This window comes from Lissotriton helveticus, chromosome 8 (assembly GCF_964261635.1).
Source record: "Lissotriton helveticus chromosome 8, aLisHel1.1, whole genome shotgun sequence".
Classification (NCBI taxonomy): domain Eukaryota; kingdom Metazoa; phylum Chordata; class Amphibia; order Caudata; family Salamandridae; genus Lissotriton; species Lissotriton helveticus.
In genome coordinates this window covers 1,399,882,782-1,399,908,645 of record NC_136069.1, presented here as the reverse complement: position 1 = coordinate 1,399,908,645, position 25,864 = coordinate 1,399,882,782, and the positions used below count along the sequence as shown (strand labels likewise).

The window sequence follows — 25,864 nt, the reverse complement described above, 5'->3', positions numbered from 1 at the left end:
TACTGAAAAACTGCAGGAAATTCAAATTTGAGATGAAATCAAGCATACCTTGAAGGCCTGCTGCAGAATCTGGAGGTCATTGATGCCGGTGATCTCCCTCAATTGATTCAAAAAGGTCTGCTGATGCTGTAAGCAAAAAAGAACATGCAGTGAGTATCATCATGAAATAAAGGTCTTAAGCACTATACAGCATAAAAAGGGTTCCTTTTTATACAATGAAAGGAGAAAAGGAAACTCAAACCCCCTGTTGAAAAGTGTCCCTGCCTAAGCTTTTACCCACCGAGTGGGTGACCAACCAACCTTCTCGATTACAACGATACAGTCCATCCTAAGGTGCTTTCGATAGCGCTAGCACAAAAAAAAAAAAAAAAAACACTCTTACAACTCTTTTTGTGCCTTGTTGATAATTCAAGGTGGCACTTAAGGGGAGTCCAACTGGTGACCTGAGTACTGGTCTTAAACGTGTGAAGAAACCTCATGTACATATCATGGTGATTTGTTGATCTGATGCATCTCTATATTTTAACTTTTGTATACTAACGTTGAAATGCTTAATCTATTCTTTGGAAGAGATTGTACCGTATGTAAAACAGAAAGATGTATCAAGAATGAGAGAGGTAAAATTCTCAATATTTCATTTATAAAAAATGCTTATTGATAAGTATGATTTGGAAACTTAAAGCGTTGCCTTATAAACCATGAACATATCGATGGCAATATTGCTTGATTTAGAAAGGTCTAATTAGTTAGTTATGCTTTGATGTTTGGATGTAATGATCATATCGTTAAAAATAAACATTTCCCTTACTGATATATATACACATACATATATACTGCTTCACAGCATTCTCCTCCCGAACGTCAAACACAGCAGCACAGAACAGATTTTTGAAATTCAGGAGATATTGCGCAAAGGTCTATTTTATTGTGTGAACACCAAATATACTCTAGCACACAAAACAATTCTAATGAGATGACCCACACGTTTCGGTCGACACCTTCAACTGGGTGGGGGTCTCAATCTGTATTTAGAAGTGTATTTTGTACAAGTGTTTTACTTGTGTGCTTTTATGGCCTTTCTTGGCTGAATAAAGAATCTTTGACTGACATTTTTCTGTTTTGGTGTCTTTTGTTTTTAGTGATGTTTCATCTATGTGTAACTGGCCTTATTATATACACTTAAACAAACAAAAAATGTTAACTCCTGCAGCGAATTATCAAAATTCCTCTATGAGGAAGCGGGATGTTGACACCCCCAAAACACAGTGCATGTTTCTATAAAATAATTATGGATGTAAAGGCAGAACATCAATATTAACACTTTTCATTCAATGTATTTATATTGTTATAAGTGGATATACATAGGTTTTAGCTACTGTCAAGTTATCAAAGTAAGTTTCTCCATGTTTTAATAAAAGAAACTAATACTAGCATAAATAATTATTTGCTTTATTGTGCTTTCCGCTTTATTGTTCTTTCTTGACTTGTGTAGAGTGCTAAGTGTGATTATATAACCCCACTATCAAACAAAGCAACCACAAGGTCCCCCCCCAGTCACAGATTTGAGTCGAATCCATCATCGTTCTTTAGCTCGCTTCGCCCCCCCAGTTCAGACAACTATATGCAAATCAGTCTTGACCCAGTGCCCCATGGGAACAGTCCAGCTCGAATTGCCAAACCATGTCTTCCCTGGAAACAAGCATCCTGGGTCTGGTTTTGGGGTAACAACCCTCATCAGCCAGCTTGAATCCAGTGTAAAGTGAGCAAAGGACCCACATCTGGGCTTACCATGCCAACTTAGGGCGAACAAAGCAAACACAAGGAGATGATGGATGGAGCGCTGCAACTTTTCAGACACTCACCCCCAATCACAGATCTGGGTTGAATCCATCATCGTTCTTTAGCTCACTTCGCCACCCGAGTTCAGAAACGGCTATATGCAAATCAGTCTTGACCCTGTGCCTCATGGGAACAGTCCAGCCCAAACTGCCAAGTCATATCTTCCCTGGACCTGAAACTAGCATCCTGGGACCGCTTTCGGGGTAACAACCCTCATCACTGGGATGGCATGGTGAGCAAAAGCATAATGGATTTAACCAAGATCGCTTAACTGGGGTGAATGTTTTGATTTGCTCTGCATTCTGTCTATCAATTGTGTGTCTTTTGCTTTCTTGCCCTAAGTGCACCGGGTACGCCCAGGCGTGGGTCCAGGGCTCACTGTGCCATTGGATTCAAGCTATCCTGGCTGATGAGGAGTGAAACCCCGAAACCGGTCCTAGGATGCTTGTTTCCGGTCCAGGGAAGACTTGGCTTGGCAGCTCGGGCTGGACGGTTACCATGAGGCACAGGGTCAAAACTGATTTGCATATGGCCAGGTCTAAAGTGGGGTGGCATGGTGAGCAAAAGAATGATGAATTTAGTTGCAAAGATTTTTTTTTTATTTATTCATTAAAGTTTGGGGAACTTTGCAAAGTTTGTCCCTTTGTGACATCTGCTTGAAGAGAGTGACTTATGCAATTGTTTAAGTTTCGGAAGGTTTTTATACAGGAGATATAGTTTGCAGAGAACAGTTTTGATCTCAGCAGTACCACAGAAAATATCCGTAAACTATAAACATGCACAGAAGGTTTCTGCAGAAAATTTCAGCACGGAATTATTATTCAAATAAGCATGTTGTCCCTCAGTGGGTCTGGTCAAGCCTCGCTTGCTTGAAACAGGAAAACTGGCCTCTCTATACGAAGAAAAATCTATGCAAAACGCAATAATCAGGACTTTAACAGATTTTATTGCGGTTTATTACATCAACAGATTACAGACAACTCGCATCATCCAATACATCACAGCTATACAGTTGTCCTCAGTAAATCAGTGTTCAAACGCCTTAAACACCCCTCCCTCCCCTCCATAAGCTGTGTCCCGAGGTGACCCAAACAGCTGTTGAAAAAGTATACGCAATACCGTCCCATTATTCCAGGTGTTTATGCCATAGAGGTTGTCAGTGAAATGTGTAATATCCTCAATGCAGTTCATGAACACAGCTGTTCAAGCGGGAGCAGCAATAGGTGAGCCCTGTGGGGTCATCATTGGCAACTGATGTTTCAGGTCCTAAAGGCAGGTTACCAAAGTTTTCCATGTCTGTGCCGGATCCACTGAACTTAGTCCTGCCCTAGCTTCTCGCAGCAGTACCGCCCCTCATACCCAGCTCATCTTTCAAGCTCCCTGCACCATGTTATGAGCAGGGGACTGCCGTGAACCTTCCAGTTTCCAGTGATTTCCCTTTTCACCAGTATGCAAGCCAAGTCTTGGAATCTACTTGTGACCTTAGTCTTGGAAGTGTGTGGCAATCTGTGCAGGAGACAATGGCCTTGAGAGCAAGGGACGCCCCTCAATATGATGTCCACAACTGCTAGTTATCTCCTCCCAGTAAGTAGTCAGTGAGACACAGGACCACATCATATGCATGAGATCAGCTTCCACCTCCCAATATCTTGGACAGGACGCCCGGTCATATTAAAATATTTATTGATGCTCCCTATAGTCAAATACGCCCTATGTAGGACAAAAAAACAGATTAGCTGGAACCGGGCATTTCTGGATACCTTTGCTATTCTTCTCTAGAATGGTCTCCCAATCTTCGTCCATCATGGGAATCCTCAAGTTCTCCTCCCAACCGAATCTCAGGGTCTCTATGAGCTGAAGCATGGCTTCCCGTATTGCTCGATACAGGCATGTGACTCCTGCAACAGTGGCCGATGTTGAGGAAATATACCGATCGGCTTTATGAGAACGTGGTTCCAACAGGCCCGATTTCCAGTGTTATCGGTTCGCTGTTACCACGACCTTTGCAAGCTTTTGACGAGAGAGGAAAAAACGTCACACTCCTCATGCGTATACGGCCCTCCTTTTTCTCCTCTTATTCCAAGCATTGAAGGAAGAATTCCAGAGATGAGGGGGAGGGGGAGGGGGGGGGGGGGAGTTTAATGTTGACATAACCACACAGCAAAATATAATACGTTTGTTTTATGCCGTCAAAAGCGGTTTTATTTCAGATAAATGGTGCTTACTAGTGCCAGCCAGGTTGCTAAGGAGGCAAGTAGACTGTCAAAATTCCTGAATCCCCTCTCACCTCCCAAAAAGACATTGCTGCTTTGAACTCTAAAGTGTTCCCACAGGCAAAATATGAACTAACAATAGACATAGAATTATTTGCCACATGAGCAACATGTGTCCAAGCTTGCATTCAGGTTAAAAGCGAGTCATGTTCTCAATACATTTAGTATGCTGGTAAAAAGGCAAGAAAAATGTAAATTGGGAGAAGAGCATAAGGACACAGTATGATTCCATCTAAGCCTATTCGGGACCATCCGTGTTGAGTAAGTCTGTACGATTATTGGCTTTTAATGCTACTCCGAGGTTGAGAAGTACAAGAAGACATGAGTCCCAATTGCTGGGGGGGTTTTGGGGGGGGGGGGGGGGGGGCGCGCGGGGGGGGGGGCGATCAGAATTAGACAATTGATCCCATTCATTATCAGTCAAGGAAATGAAGCGCTTTATGCCAAGTAGCAGCTGTTCGGAACCCAAAGTTAGTAGTTAATCCAGTGGTATTTGGTTACATTGAGTAGTCCTTGGCACTTCAGGAACTAATTTGTATGTGAAAGAATTCGGTTGCATCCCCATAAACTTGGGCTTTGAGTGATTTTTTCCCTAATTTTAAGGGTACTGCACTTAATTTTGAATAACCTGTAGACTTTTAATGAGCAACCATATGCAAATGGAAATTCCTACTTCCACTTCAAGGGCCCATCAACAAGCAACATTAGTATGTATTAGTCTTTTTATTAGTCTTGGTCAGCTCTGCAAATCAGGTCTTTCTGGTTTGTGTCGCTTATGGAGGTTGACGCCTGGCTGTTTTGCCTGTATTGCCTACTGTCAAGTAAACTGTTGTCTCTTAAAACTGCACTGGGGATCTAAATAAAGATGTGTTGTTCTGAGCTGTTGGAAGTGGTTTATCCCCAGTAGCTAGGTGATATAGGTGTAATAATTCCCATCGCCATTTTTCCCCTCATGGCAAATGCCATTGCAGTTCACTTAACTTTACTTCTTTAACCAAGAAACCGCAGAATGTATTACGCTTTAACTGAAGTGTTTCTTGTGTGAGACACAAAATTATCAGTGATGCTGTTCCCACCAGATAAAACTTTTTTTTTTTTTTTTAGAAAGAAAGAAAGAACAAAATAGGGTTTTAAATTAGATGTCTAGCAAAGGCCTAGAACAATTTGATTCTCGAAATCATGTGTGCATGACAGAGTCCAAAAGCACAGAATTATCAGCACCAGTGTCGCACTACGCACTGCTCAGCACGAAGAGAAGATTCACCTTAGTTTTAGACATTTCCACCTAGCCCAAAAGGTGTAATATTTTCACTTCTTTGTGAAAAATAAGTTATTAGTGTTTTGCCAAAGCAATGTTGTGAACAATGAGGGTTCTTATGATGTGGTCAGTGAGGTCATTTGTGAGGTTACATTTAAAGTTGTGTGGTTGTATCACAAATACAATGGGTAAGGTGTGCTTTCTGCACCTCAGTAGCTGGTTAAGAGTAGGCCTTGTAACCTTACGCAGGCATCTTTTGTTAAGTTACATACATTCCTTAAAACAAACCTATCTTCTTTTTTCCACATGCCAACCTCGCTCCCAACAAACGGCCAAACTTGGAAAGGCCGATAGAAAAGTGGAACTTTAGGTCAAGAAAGCACTATTTGGCGTTTGCAGTTCTATTGTAAAGTAGAATATACCAGAATTCCTGTCCTGCTGAGAGACAACGCCATGCTGATACTCTGATATTACAGAACAAAATCCAGCTATTCAGGGAATAAAACTAATCCGCAAATGATCACGGAATCATTCCATACCTCTTTACGACTATATCAAAATGGGAACAAGTTACACACGAAGCCAGTGGAGGCCAGGATGAGCAAATGCTGAAAACAATCTGGCCTGTTCTATCTTACCTGCAGTTTTGTATCTGATGAACATAAGTTTTTCCAACAAATCCTAGTCTAATCTCTGGGAGAAGGCTGTTCCCGTAACCCATCTATTGCCTTAAAAATGCTTGGGAGAAGTAATTCAGCAAGAGGCTGAGAGGTAGTGCAATCTGGACTCTCTTGGAGCCAAAACCTGCATACTTCTTAAGTAAATAGTTAAATGAAAAAGTACATGCATTAAAACTTACAAAATGATGCGGTTTATAAATAGGAATGGATGTTTGTTTTCCGGGACCTGGGCAAAGTCATTCTTGAATTGGTACTCACTACACCGACCTCGGAACAAATGACCCGCCAGGTTGGCCTTCTACTGCATTAAAACAAATATTAATTTCACTTTAAAGAAACGCACAAATCACTTCCTACAATAACAATTTGAACCTTTAACCAGAAAATAAAATGTTTGAAGAGAACGAAACACCCCTACCCTATTGCCTAGGTGGTGTCCCGACCCTTTCTTGGAAAGTTAGAGACTACCAAATTAGAGTGGCTAAATGATTTGCTTTAATTTAATTTAGAGACTTAAGGAAGTCTAAGGAGCAAATCACAGGAAACGTGCAAAATCATACCCACAGTTTCAGAAACAGCAGAGCTGGCGACTGAAAATACATTTGCCTAATACACCACAATGCAATGTAAATCTAATTTAATGCAAATGGACTTCCTTTGTTATTGGTCAAGAAGTAGTTCATGTCATTTGGGGTCTTTCGCATTACACTTGTCATTCTCAAAATGATGTCCTTCTACCAGTGATGGTAAAATAACTACACAGGAGGATGGAAACAATGCAAACAACAAGAATACGAGAGGCTATTTGTGGCAATTTTTGGGATTTCTTTTTAGCACAAACTGAGTCCCTGCAAGAAACAGACGGATTTCACTCTAAAATATTGCAATAAATTATGGATTTGCAATTTTGGAATGTATGTATTATTTTTCAAGAATTTCATGCAATTACGTGAAAGCAAATTACATAATATTTTCACCCCCCTAGTGATGGGACCTTTGTGAAGGTCTGAGATGCTGGAGAGTCAGCGGCCTGTGGTATGGTCTCTTGATTTGGTCTACAAAATGGCCATCCACCACCAATTCCATCTAATTGTCAAATCTGCCACATACAATACTGCCTATATAGGTCTTGTCCTAAAAACTTCACTGGAAACTTCTTTGTACAAATACTGCTTTGAACACAACGGTGTTTCTCTCAATGAAGCACACTGTCGCACACGTCATGTTTCAAGAACATTCTAATTATACCTTTAAAAAGGTATGAGATAACTATAGTTTACTTCTATATATAAAAGCTTGAAGGCCGCAGTTGGGAACATGAACAATCCTGGTTCACAATTCTTCTCCGTATTAAGGGATAAGCTGCACTACTTCAATAGACCCACGCACTGGAAGTGGGATGCAAAATGTGGAGTCATCAGGGTGAGCGGCCAATTCATGTTTACTGGATATTGATGAATAGAATAATGTTATGATGAACGAGAAGACTTAAGATCGACAAAATTAACCCACAGGTAAGAACTGTTGGTTCCTGTATGCCGAGTGCAGAAGAACTGGGTGCTTTTGTGCTGTTATGCGATCCATATACAAAGCAGATGATCAAGATGGTTTTCATAGACCAGAAGTAGCTCTCGCTACTCTAAAGATTGGAGACCACTTCACTAATGTCTGACACAGTAAAGTGGATTACACTTCCTGAGAGGCCAAGTGTTTGTATACCTTTTAAGGTTTTAGTGCAATACTGACTAATAAGAATAGAAACAGGCAATAGACTACAAATTGATGAGCTGAAATTATATTCAGTTACACTGAAGTGAGCTGAAACGTATCCACAAGCTAAACACTTTGCATAGTAGCTATGTACCCCTAGATAAGGTGACCCATACCTGGTCATGAACATTTATTAAGAAGAAAGGTAGTTGCAAGGTGGAGAACGGATACAACCCAAAACAGTTAACAGTCACGCCCATCCCTCCCACTCCTTCCTCCGCTGTTGTTCTTTATAGCCCAGGCCCATCTGAAGGAAATACATGTGGTTTCCCGCCACACCAGGCTCCAGGGGGGTCCAAGTAGCTATCTGTATATACTTATTATCAAAAACAAAAGAACTACAAGAAGTTCTGGTCCAGTACACACTCTATCAACCATATCAAACACAAAAGCGGAGCATTCCAGGATAGCTGTCCAGGTTTCTATGTTGGGTATCCAGGCCATATCTGGTCAATGGAAACCTTAACTTGTTGAAGAACAATCCCACACCCACCTAAAGGGGGCATGCTTCATCATCGGACTATGCACCTCGGAGGGAAGCTGCTGCAATGTCGAACAGATCCAACGAGGGGGCTCTTTGCCAGAAACTTCTTACCTACTAACTCCAAAATGTTTTTCTTCACATTTGTGTAAACAGGCAGACGAAGAAACAAGAGCTGCAAAAGGAGAAATTATCTTCCGACAGTCTGGATCTTACAAGTCCCAAGGGGCCCTCTTAGAAAGGGAATTTTGTCAAAGTATTTTAGAAATGATACACCTCTATCAGGGATGTAAGACCTCAATAACAAGGTTTATATGACAGCACTGTTTCTGGGAGCACTAAATTAAAGAAAAAAACAGGACGCCCACAGGAATTAGTTTAGGTAGTTTATGAGGGCCTGATGAATTGCCATCGATCCTGGTTTGGACTGACTAGGCAAGAAACGTGTTCACTACGGTTTAAGAATAGAAGGAGCATGATTATCCTATACATTCTATGTGTATTTTTATTCCTTAACATAGGCCCCAGTAATATACAGTGAGTATGAGTCCTACAGTTACATTTAAGTTCCCATCTATTAAATCAATCTATCTTCATATCACTATACAGCAGTGTTGCTCATTAATCATACATTTTGGAGGGAAGTGGGTTGCTTAACTTCAACCTCCATGGCCAAAATTAAACAAAGATCTCCAGCAAAGAGCTCTTTTGAGGGCTGCAGTGCCAGCCCAATGATAATGCATGCCACCTTTGGGTGGGTGTAAGCTTATGCTTCAACATCTCCAAGCTTCCATTGACCAGACAGGGCCTGGACACCTAATACAGTAACCTGGAACCCTATTCCAAAATGGTACTCTTGTTTATAGCTATCAGTATATTATAGGCAGTGGCCAGCACTGTGCATTCTAGGAGGATTGCAGGAAGTGCCCTTTCCAGAAACCACTGGCAGGGGGCATTCTGTCACCGTGTGATCAGCGGGTATTCAAACTTTACCCACATTCCATGACTTAGAAGCAGGAAACACCTGCTGACTCAGTATGGATAATGCCTTTATTACCTGTATTGGCCGGGCCAGGGAAGAAGCCTTATAATAACAACAAAGCATATAGTACCTTCTACTTGCAATGAAAGGTCGTTTTGTAAACGCACTGATGTACTACATGGGGAGTTAAGTAACAGGAAAGTGAAAGAATGGACTTCGCTTTCCAGCACACTAGTGATGTGTACACAGAGTATGCTCTGAATGATGTGTTCGTATGAGTATTACAATGCATGATGAGAGAATTTGCTGTGTAAGAATTTGTTCAGGAGTCAGTTGGAGGGCTCAATATGAGATGGGCTGAGATAGATAGAGCATTATTGCTGCTGGAGTGTTATGTGTATGATGAACACCTAATTAAGCAAATCACTTCACCGGTTTACCTGTATGTATACGCCTAAACTTGTAACTGTGTACCTGCCAGCATGTGGACAAACTTTAAGAGGGACCAATGATATGCTGAGAGCAAAAAAAAAATAAAGTAGTAACATAGAATTTAAACTATCTAAAAAAATAGCACACGCCATGAGCACTGTTTGACCGTCAAGCAGTGAGGGAGGCAGTGCAATGTCTGTGGCCCAAAGGAAGAAAGAGTTGCATGTAAAATTGTATTTATACATATAATCAATCATTAAAAAAAAAGAAAAATAGAATATGGTCATTCCTGTTAATAGTAGCACATATTCTTACAACCAAAGGGATCTAAAACAATAAATCTTAGATTCTGTCTGGCTTTTCTCCAGATTGTCAACAATGTGGGGACCAGAAAGCATTTTCAAAAGTTAGACAGGCATGTGTTCCCTCCTGTCCAGGATGCTGGAGACTTGGGCTGAGATGGACTGAATGCTGAACAATGCAAACATTTACCCCCAAGTCACAGATATCTGGGTTTAATCCATCGTGTTTTTTGCTCACCATGCCACCCAGCATTCTGTCCTTCAATTGCGCTTTTTGCATTGGTCACCCTGAGTGGGACGGGTATGCCCAGACGAGGGTGCGTGCTATCCATGCCACTGGAGCCAAGCTAGCCTGGCTGATGAGGGGTGATGCCCCGAAACCAGTCCCAGGATGCTTGTTTCTGGTCCCAGGAGTACATGGCCTGGCAGTTTGGGATGGACAGTTCCCATGAGGAGCAGGGTCAAGATTTTCGTATTCCTTATACCAAGCAAAACGGAGCTGGTGTTGACAGGTGGTTGCTCCAGTCCCTGGTCTTCTCTCTTCTGGCCCCCTTCCTTAGGTCCCCCCCCCCCCCCCCCCCCGACTCCATCTTCCTCTGTAAAAACTCTCGGATTCAAACTGGACGACCAACTCTCCCTTCATTCCAAAGTCAGCTCTGTTGTGTCCTCGTCCTTTCTCTCCCTCCGTACTATCCGCAAAGTCTCTCGGTTTTTCTCTCTCTCTGCACTCAAACTCATAGTCCTGGCGATGGTTACCTCCCGCCTGGATTACGGCAATGCCCTCTACTGTGGCATGCCCGCGTACAGCGTGCGACGTCTCCAGCTGGTCCAGAACCAGGCGGCCCGCCTGGTATTTAATTTGCCCAAATCACACCACGTCACTCCCCTCCTCAAGTCCCTACACTGGCTCCCCATTCAAGAACGAGCCCAGTTTAAGCTGGGCTGCATCATCTTCAATGCCCGGTCCGGCTCAGCCCCTGCTTTTATCACTTCCGAAATTCAATCCTATGCTCCTCCCAGGGAGCTACGCTCATCCACCCAACAACTGCTCGTAGTTCCCCGTTTTAAACGCAAAAAATGGGGAGGCTCCAAATTCTCCACACTCGCCCCTGCATTCTGGAACTCCCTTCCGGCTCACCTGAGATCCTGCCCCCAGTACACACTCTTCCGTAAGGCACTTAAAACCTTACTTTTTACACAAGCCTTCTCTCCATAAAGCCCCTTTGTGTTTCTGTTTTCCTGCCCCTCAGGGTTTAGTACTTTACAGCGCCACGAAACCGCTCGGTGTACACGCGCTTAAGAAATATTTTAAACTCAACTCAAACCAAGCCTAATGAAATGGTGAGCAAAAAAAGATGGATTTAGGCCCAGATCTCTGTACTGGGCTGAATGTTTGATACTGTTCAACATTACGTCCATCAGTTGTTCTTTTTGCAAATGTCCAACAAACGACATTCATTTGAGAAGTAAAACTATAACATTTTAAAAAGCAAACTGCAATAAAGGACAAATCGCTGATCACCACTCAGTCCTCTTCAATTACGCTCAAAACTGAGACCTTGAGATCACTATACTGCTCATACACTATTGTTGAAATCAAAAGGATCACAATCTCTTGAGCTGTATACAATCACTATAATGATTGCAATCGCAACACAATATCCAACAGCAAATTCAGCTAAATGAAAATATACAAACTACTTGGTTACTACATTTATACGGGTGTTTTTTTTACAATAGTTATCAGGGAGATCGGATTGTTGTCCTTGGTTGGAACTTGGTTTAATTAGGAAAGAACAAGAGTTGGAAGTCTAACAACTCCAAGGCGCTAGCAACACATGGTAAATGGTTCTGGGGTCAGAAACAGCAGATCATGTAAATGAAGGGAATCGGAATAGGTTCAGACCCTTCAGTGGACACAGGAAGGGCGCAGATATTTCTGGGCAAAGTAGAGTCATCTAGCTCAATGCGTGCATCATGGGACCACGTGGTTATGTATCATCAATAAAAGGATAAATCCGGGATGGCTGCTCCAACAGGAAACCATGCACATCAGATCCAGACAATAACAGACAATAACGGAAAGAGAAGTTGGAAGAAGAAACGGGGAGTGCGTCTACTCAGTTGTACATCTGGGTATGTTATGTTATGTTATAACGTTTTATTAAGCGCGAACAGCTGCCCCAGCAAAGAGGCGTCCCGGCGCTGAACCATAACAATAACCTGAGGGAGAGGGAGGAAAGGGAAAACTGGAGGAGATTAGGATGGGGAAAATAGAAGAGTTTTGATCGCTTTGCGAAAAGCCAGCAGGTTGGTCATAGAGCGGATATGAGGTGGCAGAGAGTTCCAGACCTTTGCCCCTAGGACTCTGAAAGAGCGACCGCCCATTCTGCTTAGCCTTATACGTGGGGTAACAACCAAGTGTTGACTCATGGAGCGTAGAGCTCGCTGAGGCATATAAGGCTCTAAGAGTGGACGCAGGAGACCAGGACAGTCAGTCTTGAGAATTTTAAAAACAGTAGTAAGGGCTTTAAACTGAACTCGGGCTTCCATACGCAGCCAGTGAAGTTTCTGGATGGTGTTTCTTGCAGAACACCTACGTGGCAGGCCTACAACTGCCCTGGCAGCAGAGTTTAGTATGCGTTGTAACCGTGCCATCTCGGCTTTGTTAAGGCCAAGAAAAAGGACATTGGCGTAGTCCAGTCGAGCCAAAATGGTAGACTGGACTATCAGTTGGCGCGTATGGTGGTCAAAGAAACCAAGAATCGGATGAAGGCTCCTCAACAGGCCCACACAGGTGGCAGCTAGTTTCTTGGTGTGGGTCTGGAAGTTAAGAGATGCGTCCACCCAGACACCAAGGTTTTTTACCACGGTTTTGGGGGGGGGGGATGGAGCCCAGTGCGGGCGGCCACCAGTGTTCAGTCCAGTAGTCGGGATTTTTGCCTAGGAGCAACACCTCTGTCTTGCCTGCGTTCAACTGGAGGCAGTTGTGAGACATCCAGTGTGCGACTGCTTCTAATCCGTTCTTAAATCTCGTCGCTGAGGTCGAGGGGCCCTCAGTCAGGGAGATGACCAGCTGGGTGTCGTCAGCGTACGACACCAGCGTCAATTCCCATTCTTTTGCTATTTCAGCGAGAGGCTGGACATAAAGATTGAACAGGGACGGGCTGAGCGCCGATCCCTGGGGGACGCCTTGCTCTATGGGATGAGACTGGGAAATAAACGGGGGGCAGAGACCCGGAAAGATCTATCTGTCAGAAACGATCGGAACCACTCTAAGGCAAGATCTTTGATACCTATGGCTTCGAGACGTTTTAGCAGAATAGAATGGGAGACCGTATCAAAGGCTGCGCTAAGGTCGAGCAGAATCAGCGCAGCACTTTGACCGGCATCCAGGATGTCCCGTAGATGTTCAATGGTGGTCAGCAGGGCGGATTCAGTGCTGAATCCTGGCCTGAAGCCGGTCTGAGAGGGGTCTAGGATTTTATGTTGCGTCATGTAGTTGGCTAGAACCTTGTTCACATGGGCTTCTGCCAATTTTGAGGCCCATGGAAGTAATGAAATAGGTCTAAAATTCAGGTTTTGATGGGTCTAGGGTGGGTTTTTTTATGATTGGAGAGACCCAAGCCTGTTTCCAACATGTGGGAACCACCGCTGAGGAGAATGATAGGTTAAGTAGGGTAGTTAGAGAAGGAAGGAAAAACTCGAGAGATTCTAGGAATTTGGCGGGTCTCATGGCGTCTGTGGGAGAGCCAGATTTAACTTTAATACACAGTTTGGCAAGTTCATCATGGGTTAAGCTGGGGATGAGGGACAGACTGGGACTGTCTGGCAAAAACTCACGTGGTTTGGAAGTGTCCGGAAGGTTCTGAGGAAAGGATGTATAGATTTTCTTTACTTTTTCTGTAAAGAAGGTGGCAAGTTCATCGCATTGTTGTGCGGAGGTAATACCAGGGGCAGGATTAGAACTATCTTTAAGTTTTTGAACCAGTTCAAAGATAGTTTTTGAGGGGTTCGCACTTGAGCTGATTGTTTCCGCATAAAAGGAGGCACGGGTGGTGCGAACCACCTTGTGGTACGACCTCAATTTTTGCAAGTAGGCAGCTTTGTCGGTGTCCTTATATTCTTTTCTCCACTGGCGTTCAGCTCTTTTACAGTCTTTCCGCATGGTTAGAAGATTTTCATTGTACCATGGGTTAGATGGAGTATTACGGGTTTTAGTCCATTTTGTTGGGATTAAGGAATCTAGTCCTAAGTTGATCCATTTTTGAAAGGCCGCGTAGGCAGAGTTAATATCTCCGTCTGCAAGGTTGAGATGAAGGTTGCCTAGTTTACTAGTAAGATCGCTAGGTGCCAGTTTATGCCAAGGCCTCTTGTATCGGGAACTGGTGGTGTTTTTCACCATCAAGTCTCTGACCTTCAGGGAGAATTTGATAAGAAAGTGGTCAGTCCACCCCATGGGTTTAGGGGGGACAGCCGAGGCATCTGAGAGGTTGGAGAAAACAGGGTCCAATAAATGCCCGGCAGGGTGTGTGGGGGTTTGGATGAGTGGGTTTAGCTGGAGAGCTGAGAGATCTGCTTGAAGGTTCTTAATGGTAGGATCGATCAGGGAGTCGAAATGTAAATTTAGATCTCCCAGGATGGTAAAATTGGGAGAGGATATCACTAGAGTGTGAGCGACATCTAGGAGTTCCTCAATGAACCTGGCAGTGGGGCCGGGGGGCCGGTAGATATAAAGGCCGGATAAGGTGAACTGGGGACTAGTGGAAATTTTGAAACGTGCGCTTTCACAACCCCAGATGGCTTCCTTTTCAAAGGTGCAGTTGTATGACGATCTGTAAATAACAGCTATCCCCCCGCCCCTGGAATCTCTATTGATGGTCTTTATAGAGAAGCCCTCGGGCAACGAGAGATTTAGGATGCTGTTGTGGTCGTCGTGAAGCCAGGTTTCGCAAATAAACATAATGTCTGGGCGTTCCTCTGTTATAAGGGTGAACACATCGGCGTGGTGTTTCACAAGGGATCTAACATTAAGTTGAAAGATGGTAAGAGTGTGTTGCTTATCAGCAGTAGTACTGTGGCTGGCTAGCCCGGGTGAGGGTATCAGATAACTGCAGGGCTTGCAGTACAGACCTGTTTGTCCAAGGCAACCTTCGAGTTTATCGCATCTTGAGTCTGGTTTCAGTGCGAGGAGGGACTTTCTATCATACCGTAGTTTGTGTGGTACGGATTGAGCAGGGGGACTGGCGAGAGGCGATGACGGGCGCAGATGGGCTTGCCTTAGGCGCGCCTTCGACGCGCAAACGGCGCTCCCGCTGCGCTCGTCCGCTGCGCTTGCGTGGAAAACACATTTGAGGAGAGGTGGGCGTGGCCTGTCAGGTGGGCGTGGCCTCGCGACTGGCGATGGCGGCTGTCACCAACAAACTCCACGAAGCAGCGCTAAGTCCGCTGAAAGTGGGAACCTGTGTGGCAAGCAGCCCAGCAGAGAGCTCAGGGCAGGAAACAAAGTTTTAAAATATGTCTCAACACAAAAGCACAATTTTAAAATACAGCGAGAAATTCCTCCGGCTTCCGCCTCAGAGGTAAGGTTACAGTAAAACGCGCTAGAATTCAGCGCTTTCTTATAGGCGGGAGGGGTGGGCGTGGCCTGTCAGGTGGGCGTGGCTGACTGATGATTCTAAGTTAATGGTGACAATTCTACCATCAGCATACACTGTGGTGCTGATTAGCCATACACCTTTGATGAAAACTGCAATGTTTGGAACCTGTGGTTTCACAAGAAAAAAGAAGGAACAGTCAACTTTACTAGAGATCACCAGCCTTCACTGTACTAGCCAGGATAGCAGCAGGCTAGAGACAAATCAGTGCAAGAAGGAAATAAAAAGTACTAAAGGCAAGCCTTCTCGGTTTATGCTCCCAGGATCTGGATCAGCATCCCCTATTATCAGATCAACATCAACTCTCCTACAATTGACAAAGATGATGAAGACACCTCTTCAAGGACCACTACCAGCTACCCAACAGTCTACCCCGCATCTTCCCACAATAACTGTACAATCCTTGGGACATTACCCCTGTACAGCACTCCTTCGAGCTAGGATTATCCTCTATAGATACTAAAACATAGTCAGCTAGTAGATATCTTCTCTTGCAGCAGCCAATGCATCTCAAATCTAAACATGTGCTGCCACAAGCTAGAACATGTGGTAATGGGGTGAGTAAGCTCCCTTTTTAAGACAAACAGAGTAGGGGGAGCAGTTTGAGATCCCTGGCCCACGTGCCACCAAGGGGAGCACTAGAATAGCTATTCGGGGTGTCCCTAACATCAGGGACCACTCAGAGCCATAAGGCAACAGTACAATGGCAGGGTGAGCCTTCTGGTACAAACAATTGCAAACTTTGTTCCTCACAGATTTAAATCCAGAATGTGAACACACAGCCTTCCTTCTCGTCTCTCGGAGAAGGTCCCATTCCGAGAGAGAGAGAGAACTCAACTTGTAAGTAGACAGGCACATAAAGGACAACGGAACATACCAGGTCTAAGTGTGCTTTCTTTCCAATTATCATGGTTATCCTACGTTGGCTCAAGACCTTGATAGGGAGGGCCACATAAATCATGTTCATCTGCAACACATCTCATGCACCAAAAAGCGCAGTCCAGAGATTCAATGACTCTGCTGCGTACTCTACTCACTCGCTGGGCTGCAACAGCATGACCATATCCCATGCAATCGTCACAGTGGTTCCATGCTCTTCATTACTACCCAAATCCCTTCCAAATGAAAACATTGTTTTTTAACACACATCACGAAGAAACAGAAACGAGGGGACCCCGCGAAATAATTCAGAAATTGCAAAGACTCAAATTTGTCCTTGGCTCCAAACCATGGACACTTTCTGGCACTCATTTTAAGTAAAGAATTTGCAAATAATGCACCAATTCCAGACCAACCAACAGGTTGCGCCAACTGGATTAATGCTAGTACACAAAATCAAAGCATGTCAATCATGGCAATCAAAATGTTCTTTCGTATTTTGCAGGCTTCTTAAACGCAAAAACAGGGAAAGAGAAAGCACTGCATGGGGTTAAATACATATAATCTAAATGTCTGTAACGACAAAGTGTAAAATGGACTAAGATCTCTCACAAATGGTGTTCAACGGTCTCAGTATACAAGGAGGGGGGTCGAATGACAAAGGAACTTTTTAGCATTGTATTACATTTTGTAAGAGTGTGCCATTCTGCACCGTTTACTTTTTTAAGGAGTGCTGCTTTTAACCAACAAAAGATAGTTATTTTAGTTACAAAGGGTACAAGTTTTCAGCTGCCACAAAACATCACAGATCGCAGCAAAAAGAAACGGCATAAAACATTGATTAATAAAATACCCATAGTCTGCAAATTAGCACAGTCCGGCAATGCATGTAATCCAGTCGTAATACTCTGTGCATTTTTTTTAACTTTACCATAATCAAGCAATTGTTGCAGATGCGATACGTTTGAAGTAGTTTTTGAAGAAACGTGCTCAAAACAATCAGGGAAGACAAGATTGCACTACATATGAAGTGCTGTGCAATTTCTTTGTTTTATTTTGTGCAATATCTCAAACCCCCGTTGACCAAGTCCAAGATTGAAGCGTTTCACATACATTTTTGCAGGAGAATTTAGTGTTTAAGCTTGTCTCAATGAGTTATTGGCTGCCTGACAGCCACTATTTGATACGGTTGTTCACTTTGTGCTCTACTTTTAGAATACATGTCTCACAATCTATTTTCCGACACATTGCGACACAAACTACAGAACGGATACACTTGGCTGGCAGGCAGAGAGCAACATAAAACGGACTTGGACCGCATGATATTTGTTTACGAGAGCTCACAAAGGCATTACTAGTTGACTATCCTGATAACTATGCCTCGCCTTTAAATATCTGCCCAGTGAGCATGAAGGCGTTAGGAATAAACATTACAGTCAGGCCACTGCACTTGTTCAAAGGTAAACTGGAGCACTTTAGTGTCCAAGGCACAGGTGGGAAGAGAAACACGTATTTAAGATTGTACAAGCTTGCAGACAGATTTAGGACATAAAGTAAGATGGTTGGTGCATACCAAAGGGGCTACCAACAGTCAATCACACGGATGGTATAGACCATAGATACAACATTTTCCTAAGGGTCGCATTGCTGCCAACAGGATGGGAGTGGGGCTTTGTGGGTTGTTAAATGTTGCAGGATATTTTATTAGATTATTTTCCTTTACTTCAGTTAGCTTGGAAATAAAAGCTTCCCCTTCTAGTTGACATCTTTCTGAAAGTTAGTGCTCTCTGAAGGAAACGGCAGCCCAGTGCTGCTGTTAACCCGTGGGCTACATGTAAAGGTCGGGAGGGCCGCAGGTGGCCCCCAAGCTGTACTTTGAGTATCACTGGTATAGACGAAGGCCCCCTCCCTCCTAAACCCAAACACATGATGTAGGTTTTATTAGGACAACAGAAGAGAAGATGGCTAACAGAAGCTTCTACCCTAGGTCTCCAATAAGCCAATGGAGGACTCAGTCTTAGATTGGTTAAATGCTCGTTCAGATGAGCAAGAAAGTGAGAAGGAGCGGAGAAGACGCCATCCAACAAGTATCAATTTATAAACATGCTTCTGCAATGCCACATTCTGTGCCTGTTAAGGGCAACAGTGTTTCACAATGAAGTTTAATTTTGAAAGCTTCGATCGGTCAGATCCAGTTTCTTTTCTGAAAGTTTGATTTTTTCATCCAGACTGAGTCAATGGGCCAAGTTCACAAATAAAACCAAGTGAAGAGAATGAAGGTGACATCTTGTTGGACATGTGATGTTCCCGAAATTCCAATTTTATTTTCACTTGGTCATCGATAAGGCAATCGGCAGAGGTCAAATAACGAGGAGTGTACGTGGAAATCTAAACCCTCCATGAGGAACAAAAACCGCCATTAGAAAAACTGGTTTAGATATACTTGTCAGTCCATTTATGCTGGCTCTCCCCAGCCACCATTTCTCTTTTTCCTCCCCAAATACAATAATTATTTGTGGAGAATCTTAGTCCCATTCATACCCCAAAAAGTTGGGATTTCCCTTTCTCACCTGTGATACACACCTAATATTTTAACAGTTCTAATTTAGAAGTGTTTCTCAAGCCCCTCAAAACCTGTGCAATGCTACCCAACCCACCTCTCGTACCTTCCCTATACTCCTCTTTTCCAACACCCTCTTTAACAAACATATTAAAATAGTAGAAGTTCACCAGAAGGGCAAATTCTCAATTTGAGTAAATGGATTTTTGTAAGAACATCCCAATTCTGTGATTCAGGGTTCCCCATTGAGCATGGGAGAGCACTACGTTATGCCCGCCATGGAGACTTGCTGACAAAGATAGTTTGTGAATCAGACAACAAAGTCGCTAGACTGAGTTCAGTGTACGTTAATCTTTTTGAACACAAATGGCTTGCGATTGGCACATGAATACCTAGTCTGTTCTAACATAACAGCAATGAGGGTCTCTAAAGCACAAGATCCCAGACTGGTCACAGAAACCTTAAGCAGATAGGTTTTCACTTGATTGTAATATTAAGCAAACGATCATCAGTAACAGATGTGCGGGGTGTCTCGTTCTACATTTTAAGAACTGGGTCGAGGAGGGAAAGTGATTGGAGAAAGTCATTTTTGACAAAGTTGTAGATTTTACTGGTCCAGACAGAGCCGATGCAAAATGGTCACGAATCACATTACACATTACTCCACAGCCAGAGTTTTGAAATGGGACTGCAGCCAGAACCTGAAGTGCATGAAGGCTCTGCAAGGTGACGGATGCAGACCAAAGAGGAATGAAAAACAAACAAGTTCACCATTTCGCTCTTTTGAGAGCATGAGGTCAAGAAAAAAGTTAAGTGCTCAAGATGAACAAGGAGAACAATGGGATTCTGAGCAACAAAATCCAGGTTTTTCTCCAGGAACCAGTATCTAAATATTGTTTTGGACTGGTTTTAAACAGCAAATCTTTCAAGTTAAACTACCAGACCAAACACCAACAGGTTTCGTATCATCCTTACACTGCTTCTTTTTAATTTCACAAGTGCCCCACCTTCTAATCATCTCTTTCCTCACCGCCCTTGGATGACCCACATACACACGCCCTAGGCGAGATTGACAAACTGTATCCATATATTAGCTTTGTGTTGAATACTCGGTTAAGGTCTTAGCACCTAAAACTAGTAATTAGCACGATCAACCGCAAATATTTTTATATTGGGTTCATTAATTACCAATGGAGCGAGTATGTTCTGATTGGTCGGCGATATATAGAGCAGGGCTACTGGAATTACGCAATTGTGCGGCCTTTGAGTTTTCTGCATAATTAGGCTATGTTGTCAGAGTTGCCACAATCCATCAACTGCTGCATAATCTGTAGATTTTAACAAAAAATTAAAATCTAGCTAAACCGATTCAAAAGTTAATAACAATACTGCAACATGTTGGTGTACAGTGGAAGGTGCTTCGCAAAGGTTGACTAATCACTTTTTGTTGCTCATTGCTATGTTTATCAGTCAGATTGGTACTAATTAGATGAAACCCTTGCCCACAGTGCTAACGTGTGAAAATGACAACATTTTGAGGAAATACGATCACAAAGTGTGCTGCATTACGCCGCACGATTTGCACTTTCTTGCTGCTTAATTTAGTAATCCCTGCCACATAATTTGGCCCTGCTCTGCCACATAATTCCAGTAGGCCATCTATAGAGTAATAGGTGGGTAATAGTGAATAACAAACATTATGTGTGGCGTGAATAACCATATAAAAGTCTGGGTATTCATTTATCGCTGTGACGCAACAGTGGCAAACAAAGGTTGTTCCCCATAGTTGTGATGCCACCAAGTATTCGCTTCTCCTGTGTTCCACTGCCTCACCAAGATCTATGGAGAACTTACAAAGGCATAGATTTGGTAGCTGCCAGATTCAACTGCTTCACCAAGAGTCCAAGGACCCATGAGAGGTGAAAGAATGCAATTTGTGTTCTGCCTGTGCCAATCACCACATTTCCTTATGAGCAGGTCTTTGCAGAACTTCGCTCAAACAAATAAAAGCAAAAAACCACCATTGACCAGCAGCTCTCAGAGAGCCGCCATCATCCTTGTGCCAGCTCTCTGCTCAATGTGTGCTGCGAAAGGACAGCAATGGACAGAAAGACGGAGGGGTTGACATAGAAGGTAGTGAACAGAAGGGCAGATGGTCAGGGGTTTTTCTTTTTTAATTGGGGGGGGGGGGGGGGGAGTTAAATAGCCACCTCTCCCACCTCCCTTTATACATTCAATCCATCTTCCTCCCTCACGCCGACAAAAGCTCTGTGGGAGCCGTGTCAGCATGACCTGAAGCTGAAGAAAAGCAAAGGCAGAAGGATACAAATGCTGCACTGCCACCAATCCCAACCTACCCCCACACAGACACCACACACATTCGCCCCAGTGGTGTTGGAGACCTGAGTAAGACCAAAGGCGGCAGGTAAGACAGAAGGCTGCCACCTGCCATTCTGCTACTTACCTTGGGGGGGGGGGGGTGTCTCTGGCACCTGGTAAATGTTCCTCTTAGTGATGTAACAGCAGTGGAAGAAAGTTTATTTGCCCCCTGTTATGTGATAGCAGTGAATGAATTCAAATTCCAGGATTCAAACTTTATAAGATCCATATGTAACAAAAGGTTACATCCAGTCGATGCAAGGGATTTCTACGTATGTGCTGAAGCACCGCATGAAATAAGCGACACTGTTCAAAATCAGTGGACAGAAAAAAAAAAAAATAGACAGGATGTTACTGATAACCATGTTGTTTATACAACTTCGAATTTCAGAATATCAAAATACACATGCTTATGTTGAAAGGAAAAATCACATGTCAACGGTGACGAAAAACAAACTTTCTTATTCAATATCAGATAAAGTCTCTTAGATAAATATAGTAGTAGTGGTGGTGGTGGTCAAGTCCAATACTATTCAAACTCAGAAAGTATGTCACTGCTTTATAAATTCAAATGAAAATAGAATGAATTCAAAGGTTTGGATACAGCACAAGCAGATAAGCAAGCATTTGCAATGCAATAGGTCTAGCATTAACTAAGTTTGAGCTATTGGCATTGCTAAATATTGCAACACCAATTGCAACAAAAGTCTATAAATAGTAGGCCAAAAAAATTTGTATTTATTTTTGTAGCAATGGTGGCATGCTGCGCTTTAGATGAATATGTTTAAAAGTAAAGTGCGCCATACTGCGATTGCTACAATAGTTAATTGTGGATGCGTGAACAATTGATGTATGCACTGATGGCTGGTGGTGTGTGTGCTTGTAGAAAGCGTGCACTGATGGCTGGTAGGGTGTTTGTGCCCGGTGGAAGCGTGCACTGACGGCTGGTGGGGTGTTTGTGCTTGTAGAAAGCGTGCACTGACGGCTGGTGGTGTGTGGGTGTGTGTGTGTGTGTGCTTGTAGAAAGCGTGCACTGACGGCTGGTGGGGTGTGTGTGCTTGTAGAAAGCGTGCACTGACGGCTGGTGGGGTGTGTGTGCCCGGTGGAAGCGTGCACTGACGGCTGGTGGGGTGTGTGCTTGTAGAAAGCGTGCACTGACGGCTGGTGGTGTGTTTTTGCCCGGTGGAAGCGTGCACTGACGGCTGGTGGTGGGTTTGTGCCGCGTGGAAGCGTGCACCGACGGCTGGTGGTGCGTTTGTGCCACGTGGAAGCGTGCACCGACGGCTGGTGGGGTGTTTGTGCCGCGTGGAAGCGTGCACCGACGGCTGGTGGGGTGTTTGTGCCGCGTGGAAGCGTGCACCGACGGCTGGTGGGGTGTTTGTGCCGCGTGGAAGCGTGCACCGACGGCTGGTGGGGTGTTTGTGCCGCGTGGAAGCGTGCACCAGCGGCTGGTGGGGGGTTTGTGCCGCGTGGAAGCGTGCACCGACGGCTGGTGGGGTGTTTGTGCCGCGTGGAAGCGTGCACCGACGGCTGGTGGGGTGTTTGTGCCACGTGGAAGCGTGCACCGACGGCTGGTGGGGTGTTTGTGCGCGTGGAAGCGTGCACCGACGGCTGGTGGGGTGTTTGTGCCGCGTGGAAGCGTGCACCGACGGCTGGTGGGGTGTTTGTGCCGTGTGGAAGCGTGCACCAACGGCTGGTGGGGTGTTTGTGCCGCGTGGAAGCGTGCACTGACGGCTGGTGGGGTGTTTGTGCCGCGTGGAAGCGTGCACTGACGGCTGGTGGGGTGTTTGTGCCGCATGGAAGCGTGCACTGACGGCTGGTGGGGTGTTTGTGCCGCGTGGTCGCGTGCGTGCTTGCCGTCGCCTGTGTGCTTGCCGTCGCCTGTGTGCTTGCCGTCGCATGTGTTTGCCGTCGCATGTGTGCCTGCCGTCGCATGTGTGCTTGCGGTTGTGTAGGCGAGACCTAAAAATGAACCACAAGCGCTCAGCACAGCAACATGCAGCCGTGCAGGACAAACCGGGGATTTGAGCCCTCCACATCGACCCCCACAAACAAATGCCAAAAGTGGCCACAGCAGAGCCCAACAGGCACCCACCAGACAGGCGAGGAAAAGCGAGAAGCACAAGCAATGGCAACCCCTGCCAATAACCTCTGGTAAGGCAGTCTGGCGCAAAGCGGACCACAGAAAAAGCAAAGTATACACCGGCCGGAGAGAAAGCAGCACGGACCTTTGTCCAGCTAATCCATGGCATAAAGCCAAGCCCACCCCAGCCAGAGGGAAGCACAGCAGGTCTCCGGCTTGGCGTCCCAACCCCAAAATCCTCACAGCCAACCCAGCCAGCTAAAAGGACCACAGACCACCAGCCGGACATCAACTAAACAACTGGTAAGTGTGAAAAGGGCATAACTGAGGGGTCAAAGACAAAGAACGTACAGTATGTATCAAACAGGTGGACACCCTTAGATACCGGCCCAGCAAATAAGCAGAAGGAGAAACAAGTCAAAATGTACATGAAAAAAGACATCTGTAGGTTTATTCCCTTTCAACGAAAAAGTTTTCAATCCATATATGTTCGCGCAGTGCAGCTCTTATCTGACTGCGATCAAATTTATTTAAGAGCCTTTCAGGGTAACCCAAATACTAATGAAGTTGTGTAGCACAGTTATGCCACAGTCACACAGTTGGAAAACTAGTGCCCGCGATGCCCTCTGAGCTGGCACAATGCACATACAACTATCGCTGTAAACACCTCTGATGTTTGAAGGGCGAGACACACAGACAATGCTTTTGACTGGTTCCATTTTAATTGAATAACATTCCTATTTGAAGGTGGAATATCTCCAGGCTAAATGTACCTGCTGAAGAGATCTGTATAACTAACAGCTTTGAATTCTTAACAGGCCGGCTCGTCATGTTATGCTTCTAAGGTTGATACACTTGGTAACTTTAAGTTGGTAAACATCAACAACTTGTATTGATTTCATAAAGACAGTTCAGTTTAAATTAGCAATCACAAATTCCGTCACATATAAATAACTCGCTATACAGGTTTAAAGAGAGATCAGCCTGTGGGGGTTCTGGGGTTAGTCAGATAAGAACTCTCAAGGCTCTGGTCAGATGATCTGTACCCAACATGCAACACATCCACTCATTCCAGTCCATGTGTTAGCTCAGCATGTTCAGTTGCTGCTGCAGGCATCTGATTGGAGATTATTCTTCTAGCTCTCAGAGTGCCCCATTGTGTTCACCTGCCTGCTGCTGAGGTCAGAGTGTACCCTCACGTCGCAGGTAGCTCAGTGGATTGCATGCTGGGTGATCAGATGCATATGTAAAAACTGAATCACGTTTCCTCTTCAGCCGCAGGGTTGCAATGTTGCATCCTTCTACACTGTAACTAATAAGTATCTTTGGATTGGGGAACAGGTACGCTTAAAGCACGTGGGTTTTTAAAAAATGGACAAGTATGGTCAATAATGTATGTGTCAACCATCATTCTTAAAATGTATACCCTTTTACCTAAACAACAGAGAGGTATACACTGATGTATGGAATGCATTTGCTATCCTTCCCCAGTCCAGCAAGTAGAAGGGGGATCTTACCCAACTCTGCCTCCTTGAGTGACCCCTCCCGCACCCCTGCAGTCTGATCCCAACAAGGAGCAATCTATTAAAACCAGGGCGTTTTCCAAGAACCTGTACCAGGTGTCTGGGCCTGCCGTAGTTGCTTTGAGTGCCAGAGAGCTGGATAGCAGCGGCACAACAATATCACGCTCGGACCAAAGTCTGCAGGAAGAGTCACAGATACAGGGGCCTCAGTTCATGGAAGGAGTAACTGACATAGGTAATGCCTTCTGCGCCAGGACTGCCTCATGTGACCCCGCGGGACAACCTTCATAGAATTCTTTTAGTAGTTACTGATAAAGTAGCCCAGATGGTTGTGGCATTTATGTGTTCATTGCAGAACGTTTAGATGTCTGTCTATGCTATACATCCCAACCCGACTTACACCGAGTGAGGTTAGGGGAGCCCGGAGCAGGCTCCAGCCCTTTCACAAGAGTTTGAGAGTTCTCCCGCGGAATAAAACAAAAAGAACAGCAGGAAGGTCCATCGTAGCAGCTCTACTCAAGTCTGCAAGCCAACGTAACTAGGCACCCTAGCAAGCTCTGCAGCCACACAAGTGGTGCTCGAAGGCCTATGAGCGAACAGACAACGAGTCACACGGCAGTGCCCGGGGGGCAATATGCTCACAATCCTGGGGTGATATTTTCTGCCGAAGGGTGAGGCTGCAAGTTCAGATCGCGCATCACTGTGATTGCTGTGAAATGTGCATTCCTTGTCAGACGAGCAAGTTCAGACCCTGCCAGGATAGGAG

The 25,864-nt window shown here is 44.5% G+C and overlaps 1 protein-coding gene across 3 annotated transcripts in view; it reads right to left on the bottom strand.

Annotated features, from left to right (window-relative positions):
• USP25 (ubiquitin specific peptidase 25) overlaps nucleotides 1-25,864 on the bottom strand; it is a 528,720-nt gene that overhangs the window by 459,175 nt on the left and 43,681 nt on the right. For all 3 annotated transcript variants that reach the window (XM_078658355.1, XM_078658353.1, XM_078658354.1), the window contains exon 2: nucleotides 49-126. In XM_078658355.1, coding sequence (XP_078514481.1) covers nucleotides 49-126 — 78 coding nt within the window. The remainder of the gene's footprint in view (nucleotides 1-48; nucleotides 127-25,864) is intronic.